The sequence below is a fragment of the Solea solea genome, chromosome 16, assembly GCF_958295425.1.
Source record: "Solea solea chromosome 16, fSolSol10.1, whole genome shotgun sequence".
Taxonomy (NCBI): Eukaryota; Metazoa; Chordata; class Actinopteri; order Pleuronectiformes; family Soleidae; genus Solea; species Solea solea.
Window position 1 is genome coordinate 7386051 of NC_081149.1, and position 21604 is coordinate 7407654.

The 21604-nt window shown below is 41.6% G+C and overlaps 1 protein-coding gene across 4 annotated transcripts in view; it reads right to left on the reverse strand.

Annotated features, from left to right (window-relative positions):
* mrtfbb (myocardin related transcription factor Bb) overlaps positions 1-21604 on the reverse strand; it is a 45463-nt gene that overhangs the window by 5417 nt on the left and 18442 nt on the right. The window contains exons 1-10 of one of the 4 annotated variants that reach the window (XM_058652973.1): positions 16650-16972; positions 11924-11989; positions 7668-7723; positions 7503-7578; positions 7137-7301; positions 5177-5343; positions 4416-4562; positions 3336-3580; positions 2883-3006; positions 1915-2799 (exon numbers count right to left, since the gene is read on the reverse strand). In XM_058652973.1, the coding sequence (XP_058508956.1) occupies positions 1915-2799; positions 2883-3006; positions 3336-3580; positions 4416-4562; positions 5177-5343; positions 7137-7301; positions 7503-7578; positions 7668-7723; positions 11924-11989; positions 16650-16749 (2031 nt within the window). In that variant the 5' untranslated portion in view covers positions 16750-16972. Of the gene's footprint in view, positions 1-1914; positions 2800-2882; positions 3007-3335; positions 3584-4415; positions 4563-5176; positions 5344-7136; positions 7302-7502; positions 7579-7667; positions 7724-11923; positions 11990-16649; positions 16973-21604 lie in introns of those variants that run through there. The other 3 variants (XM_058652972.1, XM_058652974.1, XM_058652975.1) reach the window with 3 other exon arrangements.

Below are 21604 nucleotides of genomic sequence, written 5' to 3' on the forward strand. Positions count from 1 at the left end.
TGAATCACCTGCTTTCAAAAGCTACACCATGAAACTTTTTCAAACCTTAAAAATAACAGCTATAAAATCATTCTAATGGCTTCTGCCCCTGAACCTTTCTCCTTGCACGTAACCTGTAAATGTAGTGTATAACTTTTAAAAATAAACACTTTAAATTGTAAAATTACTTCACACAGTGCTGATTCATTCTGTCAGCTCCCCCCCTCTGTTTCTCAGTATAGTCATGTTTAGGCCGTGTGTTGCTCGGCGACAATCCCACACTGCAAACAGGAAGTGATTAGTTTTATGTCAAGGCAGACAGAGGCAGCAGAAACAGAAACAGTGAGTGCCTGTGAAGTTTGAGTGAAAACACAAAAGGGGCGTCCGTGGGCAGCGGTTTACAGGATAAACTTCTCAGCCAGTTCAAGGATAATGGCTCATCTGTCAGTTACTCTTATTTTCCACAGTTTTACAGTGTCCTCCACACCAGGGTCATAGGACACTGGAGCCAATGCCAGCTGATAGAGGGCGAAAGGCGAAAGGGAACACCCTGCACAGGTCGCCGAGTTCATCGCAGGGCACACACACAAAGATGAACAAGTTTTCACTCTCACTCTCACTCTCCACTTAGCCTCTACAATTAAACTCCACACGCTCTTGGTCAAACTCGGACTCCAGTTCGGAGACGGCAGTGTCTCCTTAGATGAGACACTTCTGTTGCCAACAGTGTATGAATGGGTTTGATAGAAGCGTGATGGAAAAAGTACTGCACTTAGATGCACTGTATGAATGGACAAATGGGCACAAACTGCAGGAGAAGGAGATGAAAAGAAACACAAGCCATTTAACATTTATCTTTGCAGTTTATTTACAATCTTTGTTCTCAGAAACTTGATCAAGTGTTGAGTCCAAACACTTTATTTTTTCATCCGAAAGTTTACTTTCTTTTATTTGAGTTTTTTGAGGCACTTGTATCTTAATCTTTTGTATTATTTTTTTTTATTTCATGAGATAGCTAAAAATATATGGGGCTTAAAATTCAGCATCAATTATACCAACCACCAAAAATCGGCATTGGCCAAAGAAAAACCCATATTGGTCGACCTCTAGTTTTTAGCTTAAGCTTTCTCTATGTACTTGTTTGACAGAGGTGACCATGTCGCTCCGAGATTGTTTTTGTACAGTAGTCCACATAAACCAATAAATACAAAAGAGAGTCTGGTATGTGAAGGCCACCGTAGTTCCCTGACATGCTTGGGAAAGGGAAGATGCCACTAATCCTCACTGACTCTCACACACTGCACCTTATAAGTGACTTGTGCTGGGTCGCCTTCGGCCGAACCATCACCACGTTCCTCCCCCTGCTTGTGAAAAGCAGAGCTGGTGCAGTGGAACTCATGAGAGCAATGTCAATCGGCGGTTTCTGTAGCTAATTCTGGCTGCACGTTGGGCTCAGAGCAGAAGGACGAACAGAGAGCGGCGAGGGCGCTTACGGTCAGCCGTCACTCAGAACCTGCTCCAGTCGCCCATGTTTCCACAGGCCTTCATTTTTTTTTATTTTTTTTTATGTGATTTCACCACCCAGCCGAGGCCTGTTATTATCATGGCAACGAGGAAGATGTATTACCCATGGTAGCGTGCAACAGATTGTTGGAGGGGGAAAAAAACACATGATATGTGATACACATGAAGCAGTGCCACCAAAAACACCGCGCAGCGTCTATGATGTGCGACTTAATGAGAATTTACTGCAAAGAAAACCACATTCGTGATTTCGGAGTGGCATGTGATTTCACATGCGGGCGATCACGCACAAGTTGGGGTTTGTATATTTTGAAGACATGTTTAAAACTACCATGAAACCACAGCTGATAGCGTAGACTAATAAGGAGGCAGAGCAAGGCCGTGTGTGCAAGCATTAGAGTGTTTTCTTACCTTTGTCAGTGGCGGAGTGTGAGCGCTGCGTTGCTGCTGTAAAGCTGCTGAGGCCTCTGTTTTCAGTGGCACCTGTCCAGAGGCCTGGATGATGCCTGGGGCCGGGCTGCTAACAGTAGTGTGTAATTTGATGCAGTTGGCAGGGATCTGGAGAGCGACTGCTGAGCTGGGGAGGGAAGCAGGCAGGAGGATCTGTGCTTCGGCCTGGACGGACTGCAGGGTTTCAGGCTGCTTGATGGTCTGATGGCTGATGATGAATTGGTTTGGAGGAGCGAAGTGGCACTGAGCTGCAGCCTCCTCCTGCTTCACCGCCACCGGCAGGCCAGGAGAGCTGCAGGACGCGGAGCAGTTTACGGGAGAACCGTTTTCCTCTTTGACCCGGACTGGAGTGAGAGGACAGAGCTGAGGTGGAGAATCTCCGTGCTGACTCCTCTTCTCCACCTCCAGCTGCATCTTCAGTTCCTCCACCAGCCTCTGCTCCTGCTCCAGCTTCCTCATCAGCTCTTCAATCTGACGCTCCTTCTCGTACAGACGTTTGTCCTTTTCAGAGTCCTTGACTGAGTGCTTCCCATGCGTGGGTAACTCCTCCTGTGGAGCTCTCATGCAGGGAGCTGAGCAAGTTCTTGACTGAGCATCTGAGGATTTTGCTGGACTGTCTGCCATACTACTGTCCTCTATGCCCAGACTGGACACCTTGGAAGATATGGGGGACACAGGTGGAGTTAACTTTGTGTGTTCAGGCTGTGAGGCCACCGTTTCCATGGCAGCAGCAGCATTCTGAATGTTAGATGTCTCCTGATACAACTTGAGCCTCTCGATCAGATCTGTCTTAGTGCCAGAGACAGGCAGAGACCTGCGCTTCAGTTCCATTTTCAGCTCAGCGACCTGTAAACAACACATTATCATAAAATGTCTTTGCTTTGGGCTCAAGTTTATAGTCAGACTGTGTGCAGGCAGCAATCTGTCACCTTCATCTCATCCAGATTGCCGGGTAAATGACGCTGCTTGCGGCTGGTGTGAGAGTGGCGCGGCGGGACGGGGGCAGATGCGACGTTTCCACTGGAACAGCTGGTTTGTACCTCAGTTGCTGGCCTGTTGTAATAAGACGGAAGAGAACAGGAGTACAGAATGTGAACTTGTACTCATTTTTCACAATTAATTGCTTATGTGTAGGAAATCGCGGGGCAGGAAATGTCAAGTATTAGAGACAAACAGCAGCTGCGGTGAAACAGATGAGGCCACGAGCTTCACGTCATCTGGAGGCAGGTGCTCGTGTTTGATTTGTTGTTTGTAGGAAATGAAAATTCAAATAAAAAGTGAACTCTAGAAGGAGGCAACATTTGTGATGAATCAATCAGTCAACGGCAATGAAGTCAAGCTTATAAGTCTGCGCACGTGTGTGCTGCGGAACGAAGCCATACTTTACTGTGGCGGGCAGCACAGACAGGTAGTTGTACTGCTGCTGCTGCTGGCTTAAGATCTGGAGCTGCAGGAACTGCTGCTGCTGCTGCAGGAGGCGAGCATACGCAGAGTCCATCGGCATCTCGTTGAGCTCCTGCTTCTGGTCCGGTGGTATGTACTGATGGTACTTCAGCTTTTTCACCCAAGGCTTGGGCTCTTTGCTCTTTTTGCTGCGGCCTTTGTCGCCAGGAAGCTTGGGCAGGCTCTGCTGCAAAACAAAACAAAACAAAGGGGACATGTAAAACCTGAGAGCTGATCCAGTTTATCAAAGATTACAGTTAGTATTAGCCTGTGCCAACATTTTATTTCTTTATTTATTATTATTTTTTTAAGCCCTGAGCAGGAACATTGTTTGACACCCGTTGAGTTGTGCAGGATGGGGAAACGGGTAGTGGAAATGTGACTCTTATTGTTTTACCACCTGTAATTACAGGATGCACATGAAAATGGCTTGGCATAAAAGCAACAGGTTATAACCGTGAAACCAGAAACTCCAGAGTTGAGTTGAGCAAAGCACACACCCACCAATTTGTCAAATTAATTCCCCGATCGTATTCCGAGGGAGAGAGAGTTCATCTTATGCTCAAAGGATAACTGGATTAAGAGTAATGTACAAGTTATTGCTTCACCCTTGCACTTTAGATTTTTGGCCGAGGCTCTGCACAGCCTGAGCGAGGAGGGCCAGCAAGTCACTGCACCCTAATTGAAGACAAACTGTGGCTAGCACTGATTTAAAAAAAAACAACAACAACAACAAAAAAACAAGGACCTTTAAAACCTGTTGTGCATGTTTGACTTGGCCAAGTGCTGAATTTCACTTCACCCCTGAACTGATGTGACTTTCAGAATGATAAAACACAGACCCCGTGTCTTCTGACACCGTATCAGTCATCACATTTCCAAAGGAAACAAGGGAAAAAAACACACAGTCAATAAATCAGAAAAACAGAGAGCTGAGGTTATAAACTAAACTAACTCATCTTTAAAAAAAGAAAGAAAAACAAAGCCTGCTATTTTAATTTTAAGGAAACTTAGCTCACCTTCACGAGAACTGGCCCTGGCGTGACAATGGGAGCGACAGTGGTGACTGACAGAGGTGTAGATGCTTGCACGTTGCTTTGTGGTTCACTGGCAGAGATGGGATTGACCAAATCTGATGAGAGCTGTGAGTTAGGTGACGAGGAGTGCTAAGAAAAACAAGAGGAAAAAAAAAGTTGCTTCACTTGTTAATCATTAGTCCCAAGAGAAGCAACTAATTAGGACTAAAAACCAGATTAATTAGATAATTAAAAGTCAAACATAATAGTTAGTTAATTGTGTGCATATGCAGAAAAACAAAAAAAGTGTTTCTTCTTTTTTCAGTTTAAAAAAAAAACCTAAATTCACAATATAAATCTTGACAAGAGACACAAAATTTGTGCAAAAATATAATACTTCTGACTATTTTACTGCTGATTTTGTAACACCAAATGTTATTTTGAATAGGTAAACCAGACACCTTCCAAGAAATACATGTTTGTTACGCAAATCACAAGTTTTTATGAATGTGTTATTTCATAAATCTTAAGTAAAAGGCTGGGAAAATAGCTGCAAAAATGTATTTGGCAACCTAAAAAAAAAAAAACCTCCCTAGAGCCATCTGCAGCAGGTCCTGATCCAGTGTCTGGTTTTGAAACACTTTGTTTTTGAAAACCTGAAACAATAGCATCATATATAGTTTGCAATAAAGTCTAAAAATCCCTAATATGATAACTTTCCTCTAATTTCAAGACAGTTCGCACAGTTTGTGGTATTGCTTTACCTGTGTGGGAGAATTTAACTGAGAGGAGAATGAAGTGGACTCTATAAGCGAGGCCGAGGTGGAGCCGGGAGTTTCCTGGCTGAAAGGCTGCTCTGGTGATAAGGCATCAGCGCTGTCTTCATCAAAGCTGTAAACATCTGCTGCCTTAGAGTGGTTCGCCTTATCACCTATGAGGTCGACATCAAATAAAAACAAGCGCAGCTCATTTTCTATTCAAAGAAACAAAAAATCTAAACAGAGAAAAGGCATTTCTCAAAGTTGAAAAGTTAAAGGGGAGAAGTTAAAGTTAAAGCTGGGGACACACTACAAGAATTTTTTGCCCAATTTCATCCTCGATTTACAGAGTCTGCACCAGTCAGCACTAGTTGGGGACATTCTGCACAGAAATCTGACCCGCCCCAACCTCAGTCACCATCAGACCTTTTTGAGCCGACTCAGGATGCAATCGGGCAGTGTGTAATCGGGTAGTTTGGACACAGGAAATAGCATCAGAAGATGAGATGTTTGCGTTCAGTTGGTTTTACAAACCATGTCGTCTGTGGTCCCTCATCAGTTGTTAAATGTGTGATCCCCTGTCTTTCAATTGTCATAAAAAAATCTACAGAAACAGTCGGTTAGTGTGTACTAACCAAGTCTACTAAAAAAGTCTTTTCAAAATCGCTAACGACTGTGAAAGTTGTGTAGAGTGTCCCCAACTTCAGACACAGTGGTGGAATATTATTATTCTATATTTATCTTTTATGATTTCAAAGTGGAAAACATGAATGTCCAGTAACGGATCCACAAAACAATAACAAAAACAATATCTATGATAGCTTGCTAACAGGTCTGGAAAGTGCTTCTAGGCTAAAATTAGCATGCTAACATGTTCACAGTGACGATGCTAAAATGCTTAAAAAGCAGGTACACCGTTTACCAAGTTCACCATTTAGCATGTTAGCATTCAAAACTTGCTTATTAGCACTACAGAGGACACAGCTGAGGCTAATGGAAAACAGGTCAACAGGTTTTTCATCAGAGTGATTATTTAACTGCTCTTTCATTGATAACGTTTTGTTTTGCTCAATCTCTTTATTAATGTGAATAAATACATAGAGTAATGGCAAACAGGGGTCACCGTCCTTGATTGTGCGCACATATTTAGCCAATAAGCTGCTTCTGATTCTATTTCTCATATTCTGAGTTCACTTCAGTGAGTTAGTAGCATTTAAGGTCAAGGTAAATTTACGAGAATTACAGCTCTAATGCAAAACACCCTTCAATGGAAACAAGTAAATAACAATTGTGCTTTGTTGGAATTTTAGAAATATTGCTTTAATTTTGCTGAAAAACTGTAAAGGAAACAACTGCAGTCAGAAAGCTTCACCCTCCCTTCTGCACAGAGTTAAGCGGTCAAATGCTTTTCACATATTGTAATGTGGGGCAGTGTGGTGAGAAACCAACTGAATGGCATTGGCATCCAGAACTAAGACAATAAAAAACCATTTAGACAAATACAGTGAGGAACTGAACAGTCAGTATGACACACAGGCAGAAATAATGACTGATTTTTCAAAAGGGTGAAAGGGTGAGCACTGAAATCGCAGCGCAGTTTTTTCCAGTGATAGCAAACGTCTCGGATGTTTCCCGTGATTACTCACACCTGTTCATAATTTGTGACACCTGTGTCTCATTATCTCCACTCCCTTTGTTTCCTGCCAGTTTGTCTCCAGTGAAGTGAACCAGCCTTTTCTTTTTTGTAGTAAAGATGATAAATGGTACATAATGAATGAACCACAATGTATGATTTCGTGATTCTACAATAATTAGTGCTCTACAAGACAAAAGTATAATGATAGATTCATATATCTGTCTCACTGGAGGATACAAAACACCCCTAAAAATATCACATGATGGATGTAGTGAGTGTTTGGAGGTGTCACTGCATTGTCATTGTTGGTGAGGATTAAATAATATCTACCATCGGTGGCCTCTTCAGCTGCAGAGTCCACAGCAGGCAGGATTTTCTTCTCCACTAGCACCATGGGTCCAGGTCGCTGGGCGATCTTCTCGTTGAGATCGTCAGTCAGTCTGGCCCGCTTTAGCTTCATCTGGGTGGCGTGCAGGGAGGCCTCAGCCTTCGTCTCTGATAGAAGACAAAGAGGATCGTTAGTTATGATCTAGTGAGCCTCTTAACGGCGTTGTCAGCGTGAGTCACTGCAGCTTCCCCCAGACCTCACAGAGACTTTTATCAGGGTATAACTTTTAGCGAGTTTCAGACGACTGAATAACCATCTTTCATGTCTCTTATCTACTAACTAGTCAGAACACACAGGAGGATGAGTACCTTGTAGGATGTGCATACGGACCAGGTCAGATCGGTCAGGCCTGCTGCACAGTTTGTGCTTTAAGAAGTTCCCAGTCTGTTCAGAAAACGATAATTTGGAGACATAATTTGAGATGATTATATCACCATCAGCTGCAGCGCTGGTGGCACGAGTTGGTGTCTTACCTTGGCTCTCTCCAGGCTGCGAATCTGCTCATGAAAGGCAGCAGGTGTTTTCAGAGCTGTGACAAAGTGGATAATTGACACACATAAATATTTACACATACATAAGCAAGCAAACTGTCCGTTCCATTTTAAAATAAATTATTTCTCCATTTCACTTCTTCCGGTTGTGCAGTTATGAGTACAGAGATCTGATACCCTCTTGAAATTTATACACACATCTGACACAAATCAACACAAATGGGATATACTGAACTGTCAGTATGTCCAATTTACAAACTTTTGAGGCACGATTAAGCACCTAATAATCGGAGATGATTACAAACAAAGTACGACACCTCACAATTATCATTATTGACCAGTCTCTGGCCTTGTCCTAGAGAAAAAGCAGTGTCTTATGTAATATTTGTTTTCAATGTGCCTGACACTCTCGTAAATCTAATCACAGTGCACTCTGTTGCAGACCAGAAAACCAACTTGGCTTGGATAATGTTTCCCTGAATAATAGTCAAGATCAATATTTTCTGGGCTTCACATGGTGGTCCAGTGGCTAGCATTGATGTCGTTCAAACGAGGGCCCTCTCCATATAGATTTTGCATGTTCTACATATGTGGGCTCGAGTACTCCAGCTTCCTTCCACAGTCCAAAAACATGCAGATTAGGTTAACTGTACATTTTAAATTGACCGTAGATGATGGACTGGTGACCTGTCAGCTGGGATTGGCTCCAGCTCCCCGCGACCCTCATATGGCAGATAAAGCGGTAGAAAATGAATCAATTAATTTTGTCTGGTCCAAAAAATGGAGTACCCCTGGGCTCCGATCTTGACCCTCTGCTTTTCTTTTGTTACTTATTGGCCAAATTATACGCAGCCATGGCTTGATTTCCTCTGTTACACTGATAATTAGGCCTGGCTAACACCAGACTGCATCTAAATCTCATTTGAGATTAAGTATGAGTCTGGAAAGGTTGCGACCAACAGACGTAGATCAAAATGCCTCTGTACACAATTGGATAGACTTACAAATCCAGATGACGTATGCAGAGGAATGGAAAACATGAAAACTATCTTAATAGCTGTAGTTTTCCGGGAGTGATGGCTATCTAGTACAGTAATGGTGTCTTAATGACAGGCTTTGCCCGGAAGCTCAATGGAAGCAACAGCCGAATCAAAAGACAGCTGCTCCTCAGTGGCCATGTTAGATGTATATAAAAGCTGCTTGATGGCACTTCTCCATCGTTATTGCGAAGTGTGCCTCTAGAGCGCCAGAGGAATAAACCCATTTGGAGATTCTGTAGTTGGCCAATGCGGCGTCCTTGCCTTGCTGTTGCCGCAAATCGCTGGCAGACAAAGTCGAACGTCAAAGAGAGACAAAACTCATTTGTTGGTCAGACACTGACATTGGCATCAACCTCCTACAAATATCTTGGTGCGACGCTTGATCCTCACGTCTGTTGACTGTCATGCAGCTGCAGTAATGTTTTTTCTGTCTATGACAGATGCCAAGACTCTTATTTATGCCTTTGTCATCCAGACTGGATAATTGTAAAGTTTTGTTTTCACTCCTGCCACGTTATATTAGGAAAAAATTCTTAACATGGTTCAGCTTGCGACAAGATTTTCTGTAAACTTTCTGATAAGCGATGCGTCTCTATAACCCTGAATTTGTTTTTTTTTTCCTTGCGCACATGAACGTCCAGGCTTAGTGCCTATCTCCCCCCTTCCTATTTCTTTCCCCTTTTCCCCCTCCTTTCTCCTCCCTGTGCTCTGTTTTCACTCAGGCTGGACCACATGCCATCCTGGGACTTCTCTCCCTCTCTCTCTTCAGGCTGTTGTGGCCTTGTTCCAGATGTTTGGGATCTGGACCTTCATCCTCCAGAAGTCCTGCGGCCTCCGTCCATGTCTGCCTCTCCCTCTGTGTGTTTGTTTCCTTCAGCTTGACCTGTGAATAATGTGCTTGGTGTTGCCTCGTGCATGTTTGTGCAGTCTGTCCTCCTCCCCGGTCTTCACAATGGAGAAAAGGTCGTGTGGCTCAGATTTCCTGGATAGTCAATGTCCTCCCACGTCACATGTTTTATTAATGTTATTGTCTGAGATGTTGTCATGCTGATTCTCCGGACTTTAAATCTACTTTGTTGCTTTTTATTTTGTATAAACAACATCTACTACATATCTCTGTGTCTCTTGTGGTTTTTCCCTGTTGTGTCATTTGGGGGAGTTTTTCCTTTTCCGATTCAAGGGTCTAAGGACAGAGAGTGTCGTAATACGGTTGTTCAGCCCCTTGAGGCAAATTTCTGATTTTGTGCTTTTGGTCTCCATGAATAAAATTGGACTCCACTGACTTTATTTTCCACACTGACTCAACTTCAGTGTTATCAAATTTTTCTACCATTAACAATCAACTTTCTCATACGAAAAAAAGGAGTACCCCTGGGCTCCAATCTTGGCCCTCTGCTTTTCTCTCTTACATCATCTATACATCATCTCTTGACTCAATTGTATGCAGCCATGGAAAACACTAATTACGTGTGTTGCACTGTAATAGCTGATGACTGTTTTTTAATTCTCAAATTGGAAGCAACGACATCTATCGCATTTCTCCCCTGCTTCTCTTGTGATTTTTTATTTTCCTGTTGCGATATTTGGGCGAGTGTTTCCTTTTCGGAATCAAGGTTCCAAGGACAGAGTGTCGTAATATTGTTCAACCCCTTGAGGCAAATTTCTGATTTGAGCTCTTGGTTTCCATGAATACAATTTGACTCAACTGACTTTTGTTTTCCACGCTGACTTGACTACAGTGTAATCCACTTATTTCTAATGTGTTATGTCTTTGTTCTGCATGAGTGCAACATTAATAATAAACAGAGGTTTGTGGAAATCCAACAGGAAGTGTCCGCTTAACTGATTCAAGCAGAGAGGAGACAGTTCCACACAGAGAGTCCACTCTTTGATCTCTCAAAACAAACTCACACTGCTTTAGACACGACGAGGTCGGCCTCATTGACCGGTCACTGTGATGAGACACTGTTTGTTTTAAGAACATATTTGCAGAGGGGACATTCTGAAGAGCGTGTCAGAGGAGCAGAGAAAGACATTCCTTTTTGTCACCTAAATCTTAGCACATACCTGTCTCAGTGTGGGAGTAGCATGGTGCTTTAGTGGAAAATAGGTTATTTGTGCAGGCCGCTGCCCGGTCAGGCCACAGACTGACCTGCAGTGAAGGCTCAGTTACTGACTCATCTGGTGACGTGGGACCAGAGAGGAGCTGAAAACCTGACAGCAGGAGCTTTCTCAAGAGTGAGCAGGAAACAACTCTCTCTCTCTTTCTGCCCTCCAGCTATAAGCATGATTCTGTCAGAGATTGAGCTCATCTTTTATTAGGTGTTCTCAGAAACACAACGCTCACCCAGGGTAAGTAGGACAGGGGACTGAATCTGTTCCACTTTTGTCACATGAATGAATGTGAACGGTATCATAATAGTACCTGTTCTTTTCAGGTTTGGTGCTGGTGTACTTGGATTTGGCGGCTTTATCTTTCATTCAATTTCAATCCGGGACGAACAGCGATCCAGCTTTTGGTGGACGTAAAATAAACCTGACACCAGAACAAAAAAGAGATCTACTAAGGTCTGGATGGTGTTAATGTCAACAGCCACCAGTGTCTGCAATGGCGCATGTTGTGTCTTTGCAGACTCTTTGAGAGTGCACCATAAAGGTTTGTGACTGAGTGGGACCACACATATCACCTATGCAAGCTCCAAGTTGGAGTGAAATAGAAAATCAGGAACCGGTGCAACTATCTTCAGACAAAAAGCGGAAAGTATGGCAAGGCCAAAATGTTTATGGCCAAACGAGAGACAGCAACAGTGTTGAGTCGCGTTGTGGTGATGCCAGGGAAGTGTGGAAGACAGAGTTTTAATTTTTAATTTAATTCATCAGTCCAATTGCCAAGCATCCTTCCCTCTAGCATCCTTGTACACCTCCTTGGGTGATTGGGTAGTGGACGACGGCACAGAGGATATGCAACGGGCTGCATAACTCATAAAGTCTTCTTCTACCTGAGGCCCTGATGTCAAATGAAAACAACATTTTTTAAGTAAGAATACTATTATGAGAAAGAAAGAAAGATCCTGTGGACTCAGGATATATTGGTTTGCCCTGATTTGTACCCTGTCAATCAACTAACCTATTTTTTATTTTTTTTCCCAAAGAGTATTAAAGGTAAGTGTTGTGTTAATGTGTGATGTGAAAACTCACGCGGCATGATGCCTTGCTCCACAAGCTGCTCCCGGGTTCTCCTCTGCTGCAGACAGAGCTGGAGGACTGTGAGAGTGCAGGAGACACAAAAAGGTCAGAGTTGAACTTTCACTGTTCGGAGCCAAACAACGCTGCATCATCATCATCAGCATCAACCAAATTGTAAAAAACCTGCCAGACTTCAGATAAAACAAAGAACTTCTTATTTCCCCAACCCCCCGAAAAGGCCGAACAGTGAAGCATGTTCACCGCCACAGACATCCCATCCACTTCCTGTATGGGTTTTTTAACTGGCCTTGTTAAAAGTTACCACACATTCTACAACAGCGAGACCCAAACATGACTGGCTGAGAGCTTTCCCAGAGAGAGAGGGTAGGAATCAAACAAAAGCACGGAGCAGATAAACGAGGGATTAATGGCAAAGCTGTAGTCGTGCTCATGAGCAAAACTGGAGCCGGTCATGAACCTGAGCGAGTTGTGTCTATTTAAAAACTTGTTTCTAAAATGTAATCTTGCTGTTTGGATGGATAAGTGGTGATGCATTGTGTTATTGTGGAACTTCAAAGACATCTCTATCTCGCAGCACAAGTCCTAAAGATGTAGGAGGATTATGTACAGTAAATGTCCTCAGACTCTGGTCGAGCATCAATATAAACTGTAGTCAGATCCCAGTTTAAACATTTATAAACAAGTGAGCGTGGACATGTTATTTCAGAGGAATAACACAGCGTCGTGCTCCAGACATGGCTTGCGGAGAAAGGCGATGGTGACAAACGACGTGGCGGTGTGAGGTGCACGAAGCCCTCATCATCACCCTTCTACAGTGACATAAAGTCGGATTAGCTAGATCTACTCAGTTGGGCAAACAGCCACACACACATACACACACAACAGACCTGCTGAAGTCTCATGGGAAAAGTTCTGTGTCTGAACAGGCCTCTGTGACTCACTCCAGCAAAAATAAACCGGGCAGCTGTGAGAACAAGGCCTGGGAACCATGAAATTTTGGGGGTAGTTAAGGGGGTGGGATCTCCAGTTGGAGGCAGAGCGGAGGGGACGATCACGGGCCTCTGCTGCTCGACTGGGGGAACACGGAGTGACAAGAGCCGAGGCAAAGGGTGAGAGGCCGACTCCATTCTCACTGCAGCAGCCCAGAAAACCCAGCGTGACTGCGCCGCCCTCCCCCCGTCTGCCTGCTGTGTTTTCCTATTACAGGCCAAGAGAGAGGAGGTTATGATCAGCCTGAGACAGATCATACCCAGAGATTGTAAAATATTGCCATTGGTTTTGTGGTTTTGTCTCAATATTTATGACTTGGAGAGAGAGAGAGAGAGAGAGGAAGAGAGAGTGCCACGGGCAGGAGAATTTATGAGTGCACGTTGATACCATCAAAAGCTGTCGTCCAACGCCACAGGAGAATGCAGGGTTTAATTTGAGTGCCATTGTGGGGGTACACCTCATGCCCGAGGACCCTCCTTTGCTTTTGTGTCATCTGTGTTCCAGCGTGAACCCTGGCTAACCCCTGTGTGATGTAAACTAGCTCCGCTCTCCTGCACACCAGCAGAGCGTAAACAGAGGTGGTGGTGGAACACGCACGCACGCACGCACGCACGCACGCACACACGCACACACACACACACACACACACAGGGAGAGAGGACTCTGCTGAAATCCTTGTCTACTGATGTAATCTTTAATCTCAAACCCATGTTGTTCTCAGCAAATCATCCCTGGAGGTCTCCCATCAGACCCTTTTTGATTTTATTTGACTTTATTGTTTTTTCAGGGACACAGCGTGGCTACAGATAGTCCCAGAATTTAGTTAAGACACTGACAGACTGATACTTTCCCCCGTGACAATCTGAAACCCAATTTACCTGAGGCTGCCGTCTTATTATAAGTAGAGCTGGGTATTTCTTACAATGACACGATACACAAATATGTTGAATGTTGAATAGTGACCATTTCCTCCACAGAATTCACTGCAACGGCTGCTTTGATTAACCTTACTCAGCATTGGAATTGGATTTATTTGATGCACATCGTGTCAAATGACCTCTACTGCCACCTATTGGGTGATGTCAGTCTCCCAAGACTACCATCACAACATTTGCTGTTTCATCAATTTGATACAGACATGTAGTATATCAAATATCATATCTTTTAAACAGCCGCAATTATATATAAGGGAATATATATGACATCCAATTTATTAGGTACACCTGTTAAACTGCTTGTTAATGCAAATATCTAATAAGTCAATCACATGGCAGCAGCTAACTGCCTATAAATGGGACCTGGTGAAGTTCAGACCAAGTATTGAAATGGAGAAGAAAGATTGATTTCTGTGACTTTAAATGGTCAAAAAAAAAAAAATCACTTTAAATGGTTGTCGGTGTCAGACTTTACAGAGAACGGTCTGAAAAAAAGAAAATATCCAGCGAGTGGCATTCAAAAATGCCGTGTTGATGCCAGGGGTCAGAGACGAATGACCAGACTGGTTTGAAATGACAAAAAAAAGTCAACAGTAACGTCCAAATTTGACTCAAATAACAAGTTGCTACAACTTCGATATGCAGAAGAGCATTTCTGTTTATGCATAAAATGAGTTGTAAAGAGGTGGAGAACATACAGCATATACAGAAACGAGCAGCAAGTATAAATAACAAGCTTATTACTCATTTTTATCCTACAGTTCATCAAAGCGGGAAGTTTATCAGCAAGATTTAAAGCTCTACAAGAGAAACGGTTCTTACATAATACATGGCAGGAAAGACGTGGCTGTACAAAATAACCGTATAAGAACCAAATATCAATATAAAAACTCTTATATAACTCTCTGAATTTGAGCCCTGTAGTATTTTTGGTCTGGTCCTTGGTTTGGGACAGAAACAATCGCATTTAGCCAAGTCATAAAAAGTCACAAATAATTATAGTTATGCGTGGAATATCTTGCATTATGTTGTTAACGTTAAAGAGCTAATACTTGTAGCCATGAAAAAATGTGATAAAACGTGCATCGTTCCTAAACATCAGTGATGTGGTTTTATATAAAAACAACCACTAAATTTGAATAAAATATGCTCTAAGACAGTATTTCTCAGTTTTATACCACCTGAGAAAATACTGCACTTTTGAAGTAACACCATTATCACCTGTGTTAAAATACAGTGGTGTAAAGTGGTGTCTCAAACTTGTGGCCCACTTAATATCACATTAAACTGACTTTTTTTTTAATAAATAGATTTAATTTTGCATCATAAATATGTTTATATTGTGAACTACTCTTCGTTCCACATAAAAACAAATACTTTTAGATTGAAATATGATTATTTAGATTTTTTCTATTTTTCTTTTTTCCATAAAACTGGCCCCCGTCTGACCAAACTAGACACTCAGTGGCTCCTAAGTCATTTGAGGTTGAGACCCCTGAGCTAGACTTTTCACAGGAGGCAAATTTATTCCCAATAAGACAATTTGCTCTCTCATCACATACAGTATACTGTACACACTGGTATAGTGACAAAAGTACAAATCTTTTGTTACTGTACTTTACTTTGTTATTTGTATTTCTAGCAACTTTTACTCCACTACATTTCCTCTAATCATCTTTGCTACTCGTTACTCCCAAATAAAATCAGAAGAAGAAGAAAAAGATTTGGTATTACGGTCTGTATTTATATGGAGTTTTTCTCGTCTTGATGAGCTGCTTTACACAACAGTTTTCACCCATTCACACGCTGCAACATGGGGTTAAGTGTCTTGCTCAAGGACACATATAGACTAGCAGAGTCAGCAATTGAACCCACAACCTTCCAGTTAAAAGACAACTCGCCCAACCACTGGGCCACCATGGCTTAATCCCAACTCCTCACTTTTTTAATACTTTTACTTTTACTACTACTTCCAACACTTCAGTACATTTTATTACAATAAAATTTGATAACTTTTGATACTTAAAAGGTACAGTAAATGTCATATACTTTAATACTTTTCATATTGTAATATGTAATATGTAATATTATAAAAAAAGGGACTTTACCTTCTACTGGTAAGATACTTGTACTTTTAAGTGAAGTGTCCTTTTTAGGTTCTTTATACCTGTTATTTGTTTCATTTTCTACACACTCTGGTCAAAATTCCTCAGCTCCACTCCGATCACATACCCCGGTATATACAGTAGAAGAGTATTTCTGATTTTCCTCCAAGTACCACAAGTGGAAGCTTGCGTACCACTGGTGGTGCACGTACCACACTTTGAGAACCATGGGGGTCAAAAAAAACTTTTGGAAGTAAATTTAAAAAAAGTTGAAGGTGAAGATTAAGGCACAGAAGGAAGATTGTAAAAAAGTATACAATAGTTTTGGTACATTCACACTTATGCTTCGCGAGCCAGTGTAAACACTCGCATGGACAGTTTTTGTAGAACGCGGTTGATTCATGATCCATCAGAACTCCTGTCTCTCCTGTGTGACTGATACTTGGCATGAGTCAATGTGATGATCTCTCTCTGTTGCCCTGTCATTTCCTGTCTGCTGCTGCGTCTACTGTACGTCACGACACCACCACACAACACGCACACACCACCTCCACCTCCACCTCAGCATCACCAGCACACACTAACGAGAACATTAAACTCTGGTGCAGATAACTTTGGGGGTAACAATGGGCAAACAATGAAAGGCATGCAGGATTTAGAGGAGACAGAAGAAGACAGGAAGAGCACCTGATTTGAATTTACCCCTGCAGATGGACGGGGTCTCCACATCAAGGCAGGCCATGGAGGACAGTGCTGGTTTGCTCGGTGGCCAGGTCTGGAGTCCCATGGAGGGGATGAGGCCAGTGGAGAACCGAGGGGGTGGGAGGGAGAGTCGGGGGAGAGAGAGTGAGAGAGAGAGAGAAAGACGCAGCTCTGATCGAACGACAGCTGGCCCCGCAGAGCTGCACGCAGTCTGTCCCTCCTCTCTGACTCTGAGCTGGCCTCAGCGGAGAAAGTGTGTATGTGTGTTTTAGTGTGTGTGTGTCTGTGTGTGTGTGTGTGTGAGAGAGAGCTCAGTCAACGTCAGGAGGAGGGAACAACGAACTGCTCATGTTAACCCTCTCCAGGTCACTTTGCTCAAAGAAGAAGACTCATCATTCTCCACTTTATTAAACCTTCATTTAAACATGTAATTGTTTTGCATTCAAATATCTACTGTTATATTTGTTGAGTCGTGACTTCATATACTGTATGTATTCAAACATGTTAAACCCAAGTGCAATATGTATTCTTAACTCCACAAAGTGACCACTGAGTGTTTAATCCACCAAAATAACTAACGGTCTGTGTCAGTCTTACTGTGACTGTGACTACCTCTTATTTCATTTGAACTACGTACTGTTTTCATTATTTTCCTTTTAAGATTTTATGTTTTTATTCTGGTGAGCCAAAGCAGAATTTCCACCTTGGTGGACAATATTAGTTCTGAGTTATTAATTCTACACACTGTGCCTTTAACACTTTAGTAGTTTAAAACATGTAAAAATGATCGTACTGTACTTGTATCGGTACCGTTTGATACTCAAGGTTGTGATTAAGGCTTCCTGACTTGTTCTTTACGCTCCCTAGCTTTTTGTTTGTGATTCTGACATTGGGTTGGGCTTAGGAAGCTGCCTGCTGATTGGCTACTGGGTTTTGGAGCGACAGCTCAATGGACCGGACGTAGACACAGGCTTGGATTCACTGTTCGTGTCTGGAACTCGTTCATAATATCTCAAAGATAATTTGACAAACATTAGATTCTTACAATTATTTTAATTCTTACATTTACATTTATTGTAAGTACCTTGCCGGATGTTGGTAGGGAAAACTTGGGGGGAACGAGTTCCAGACGGACAGTGCCTACTGCAAAACTCAGTAGCCAATCAGCAGGCAGCTTCCTAAGCCCTGCCCATGGTCCGAATCACAAACAAAAAACCAGGGAGCGCAAAGAACAAGTTTGGAGCAATTGGATCATTGCAAACGAAAGTGTAATTCCAATGATTAAATCGAATCAAATTTGCAATTTGTGTATTTTGATTTTGTGGTTAATTTTTTGTTTGCTTGAATCATAAAGTGTGGTTTGCTGTTTGATAACAGTCCATAAGTGAGCTTCCACTGTCTTAGAGCATATTTTATTCTTTATTCTCTTTATTGGTTGTTTTTTATTTGTTTTTGTATCGTTTGTGGTGTGCTTTGGTTAACAGAGTTGTGTTTTTTTTAGAACCAGAAACCAGAGAATAAACCACACTACTGATGTTTAGGTTATATATGAAGAGGATCAACTGATTTCTTATCACATCTGATGGTGTTACTTCAACAGCTCAATATTTTCTCAGGTGGTTCTCAGTATAAAAAGGTTTGAGAACCGCTGCTCTAACATACACAACGTGGAAAGAGGAGAAAAAACTCTGCGTTTGCTTTACCGATACTTTAGGGCACAACAAAATTGAATCAACGGAATCGCACAAACGCAACACAGTGACACAAAACATCAAACATCTAAAGCGGTTGCAGGCCGTTAGTTAGAGGATGATCGTGGACCAAACGCCTGACGTTGATTTAAGTTTCACTTCATGTTGGAAGACGTTCCAAGTTATTGCTGCGCTGACACTGAAGCAGCTTTTTCCAAGTTCAAGTCCTGGCAGAAGGAACCTGAAGGACAAGTTGGGTTGAAGGCAAGCCAGAGTTCTCTATGTAACAAGGATTTAATATACGGAGGTCATTTTCCAATAAAAATAAACAGATGCCAGTGAGGTTTTTTCTTTTTCTAACTTCTCATACAGGATACAGTGATGAGTGTTGTACCTGTCACCAGCCATGAATCTCTACCAGTCTTAAGTACCTTTTTTTTATTTTTTATTACTTAAGTAAAAGTCTTAAAGTATATGACATTTACTGTACTTAAGTATGAAAAGTAATTTTCACTTGAGTTTAAGTACAGGTTAAAGTACAGATAAGTGAATTAAGTAGTACAGTAACAAAGTATTTGTACAGCACTGATCTCTGGACAGCAGCATGTCTGTAAATGACGTCACTATAATCATACAAAAAAAAAATTAAAAAATTGATTGAATGATCAAACTAAACTACACGAGAACCTGGGGCAACTTTTGATTATTTTGTGAATATCTCATAATTCACTCAGCGAGGGACCCATAGAAGAACCAATACATTAAAAAAACAAACTGATCTCCATGAAAAACTGAATTTTTCTTTCATTATGATCCTTTCTTTCTTTCTTTCTTTCTTTCTTTCTTTCTAGCAAACTAAATAACAACGACAGAAACAAAAACATTACATCCTCGGGGGAAATAGAGGCTTATCTTTGGACATTTATTTTTAAAAATGATAACTTATGGATTTGTTTTTTCACGTGTGTCGTCATCATTGTTTTCATTGTTGTTTTCCATTACGCCACCGCTGAGTCACAGCCAAGGACAACTGCTGTGTTAAAGCTGCAGTGTGTGACTTTTGTTTTGTAGATGATGTCACTTTGTTTTTATGCCGCATTCTTTAGATGAGGGCTGCAGCGATTATTAGATTAATCGATTATTAATAAGGATGTCCCTTTTTTGTGTCTGACCGATACTGAGGTCAAAAACTCGAGTATCCACCGATACCAAAATAAGTCTGATACAGTAATTGTGTATACAGCAGCAGCACAACACTTCTTTGTGTTTTCAGTCAAACTCCAACCTATTTTTCAGCCTGCGCTTTACTAGCGCATCATTTCTGTTGCCTCCATCTTTCTTGACATGAAACAAATCACTTCCTGCGTGCAGCATGGGAATATCGTCAGGCAACATGAGAATAAAACGCTGTTATAGTAGAGAAACATAGAGAGAGTGGTGTGTGGAGCTGACAGACTGATAATCAGTCCTGTGGTATGGAAAAGACATTTTTTTGTGTTTAAGAGTTACGCACTACAGCTTTAATTCCCAGCGTGACAGTCACAAAACAATGTGATAAAAACTTTGAACTACAAATAAAGAGGATTGTAAAACAAAACAAAGTTTTAAAAAGAGAAGAACAAAATTCCAGAGGCTCATCCTAACAAGACGTGGCAGTGAGATGCCATTCATGACCAACAGGAAGTGAGATAAAAAGGGAATTACATTAATTGTGGTGAGTTCCGTGTGTCTCAGAGGTTCCAGGAAGGCTGCTTAGAAACAAATGTCAACACTGAAGATCAGGAATCTTTCTCATTGAGAACATGACGACTAGGTGACGATGATTTCATATAAATATCTAATTTTCTATTTAAATAACATATTTTTAAGTGATTACTGTGTGATATTTGTGCTGATCTGTGAAGATGACAAACAATTTAGCTTTAAGAATTATTATTTTCAGGATTTACTGTGGCATTATTTCTATTTATAAACACATGTTTAAGGGAAAGTAAGATTCTCACAAAAATTGGCACACATTGAAATAATAGGTCCTTTATCTTCAAAAGAGTACAAAAACACATAACAACTACAAACTGGTCTATTTATAGTGAATTTGTGCTGATGCATTTATGACCTAAGACATAGTGTTCCAACCATATTCCAAATATTCTGCTCATTCAAAGAAGAAATAAACAGTCAGAAATTTGGGTTTTGTTATCCACTCAAATATTATGATTTTCTTTTTCCACTTTATGTCCAATCCAGTGAGTTTTTTTAATCAAATTATCCAACTAAAACCGATACCATAGTATCGTCATTGCTCATCCCTTGACAGGTCCACTGTGTCCCAGACTAAAAATGTCTGCCTGTGGGATCAAGAACTATGTGAGTCAAACAGGATTGGACGAGGGAGACATGCACACAGCAGTGGGACTGGCACAATGAGACAGTCATATTATGTTATGACAGCTCGCTGTTGAGACTGGTTAACGGTGAACAGGAGCATAAAGAAATACCGGGGCAGTGTAGTTAGCGCAGTCGTAGGAATGTGTGCTGAAAAAAAAAACATCTTTGGGCATGTCACAGTGTAAATATGCAGGAATTCCTTTCAATTCTTAAATAAAACAACAGATTTTATGAATGCCTTCCTTAGACAGGTACACCTGTGCACCACAGTCTGTTCTCAAATCCCCAAACCGGCGAGGAAACAGTGCTGTTTCTAATAAATGCGAACAATTTAAAAGTCTAATCTCGAGCCTAAAACACCAGAAGGTAGTTTGAATGAATCCAAGATGTTTTCTATTTACAAATACACATGTATTTTATATATATGTTCATCTTTTTATGACTGTAATTCATAACCGTTTAGCTCGATGATGATCACTCTCGTTACATTATCACATCCATCTGCTTCCCACCGGCCATATGTGTGTGTGTGTGTGTGTGTTTTTTTTAGCTATCTTACCGATTCAGAATTGCTCATTTGGACACGAGTGAGAAACACATGAGTCTGCAGCTGCAGTCGTGACGCAGGGTTTCTGTCCAGGACTGAGCCTGAGTTTGAGAAAGTTTATATTCACACTGTAGTTCAGTTCATTTGGGCCTGACCAAAGAAAGAAAGAAAGACAAGAAAAAGAAAGAAAAGTAATGTTTGTTGTTGCTTTTCAGTTTTTGGTCCGACAAAATATTCACACTTCAAACAAACCCAGAGGTGTAAACACGAAAACACATGGATTCACTCAGTGTTGTCCGTACAACAGCACTGGG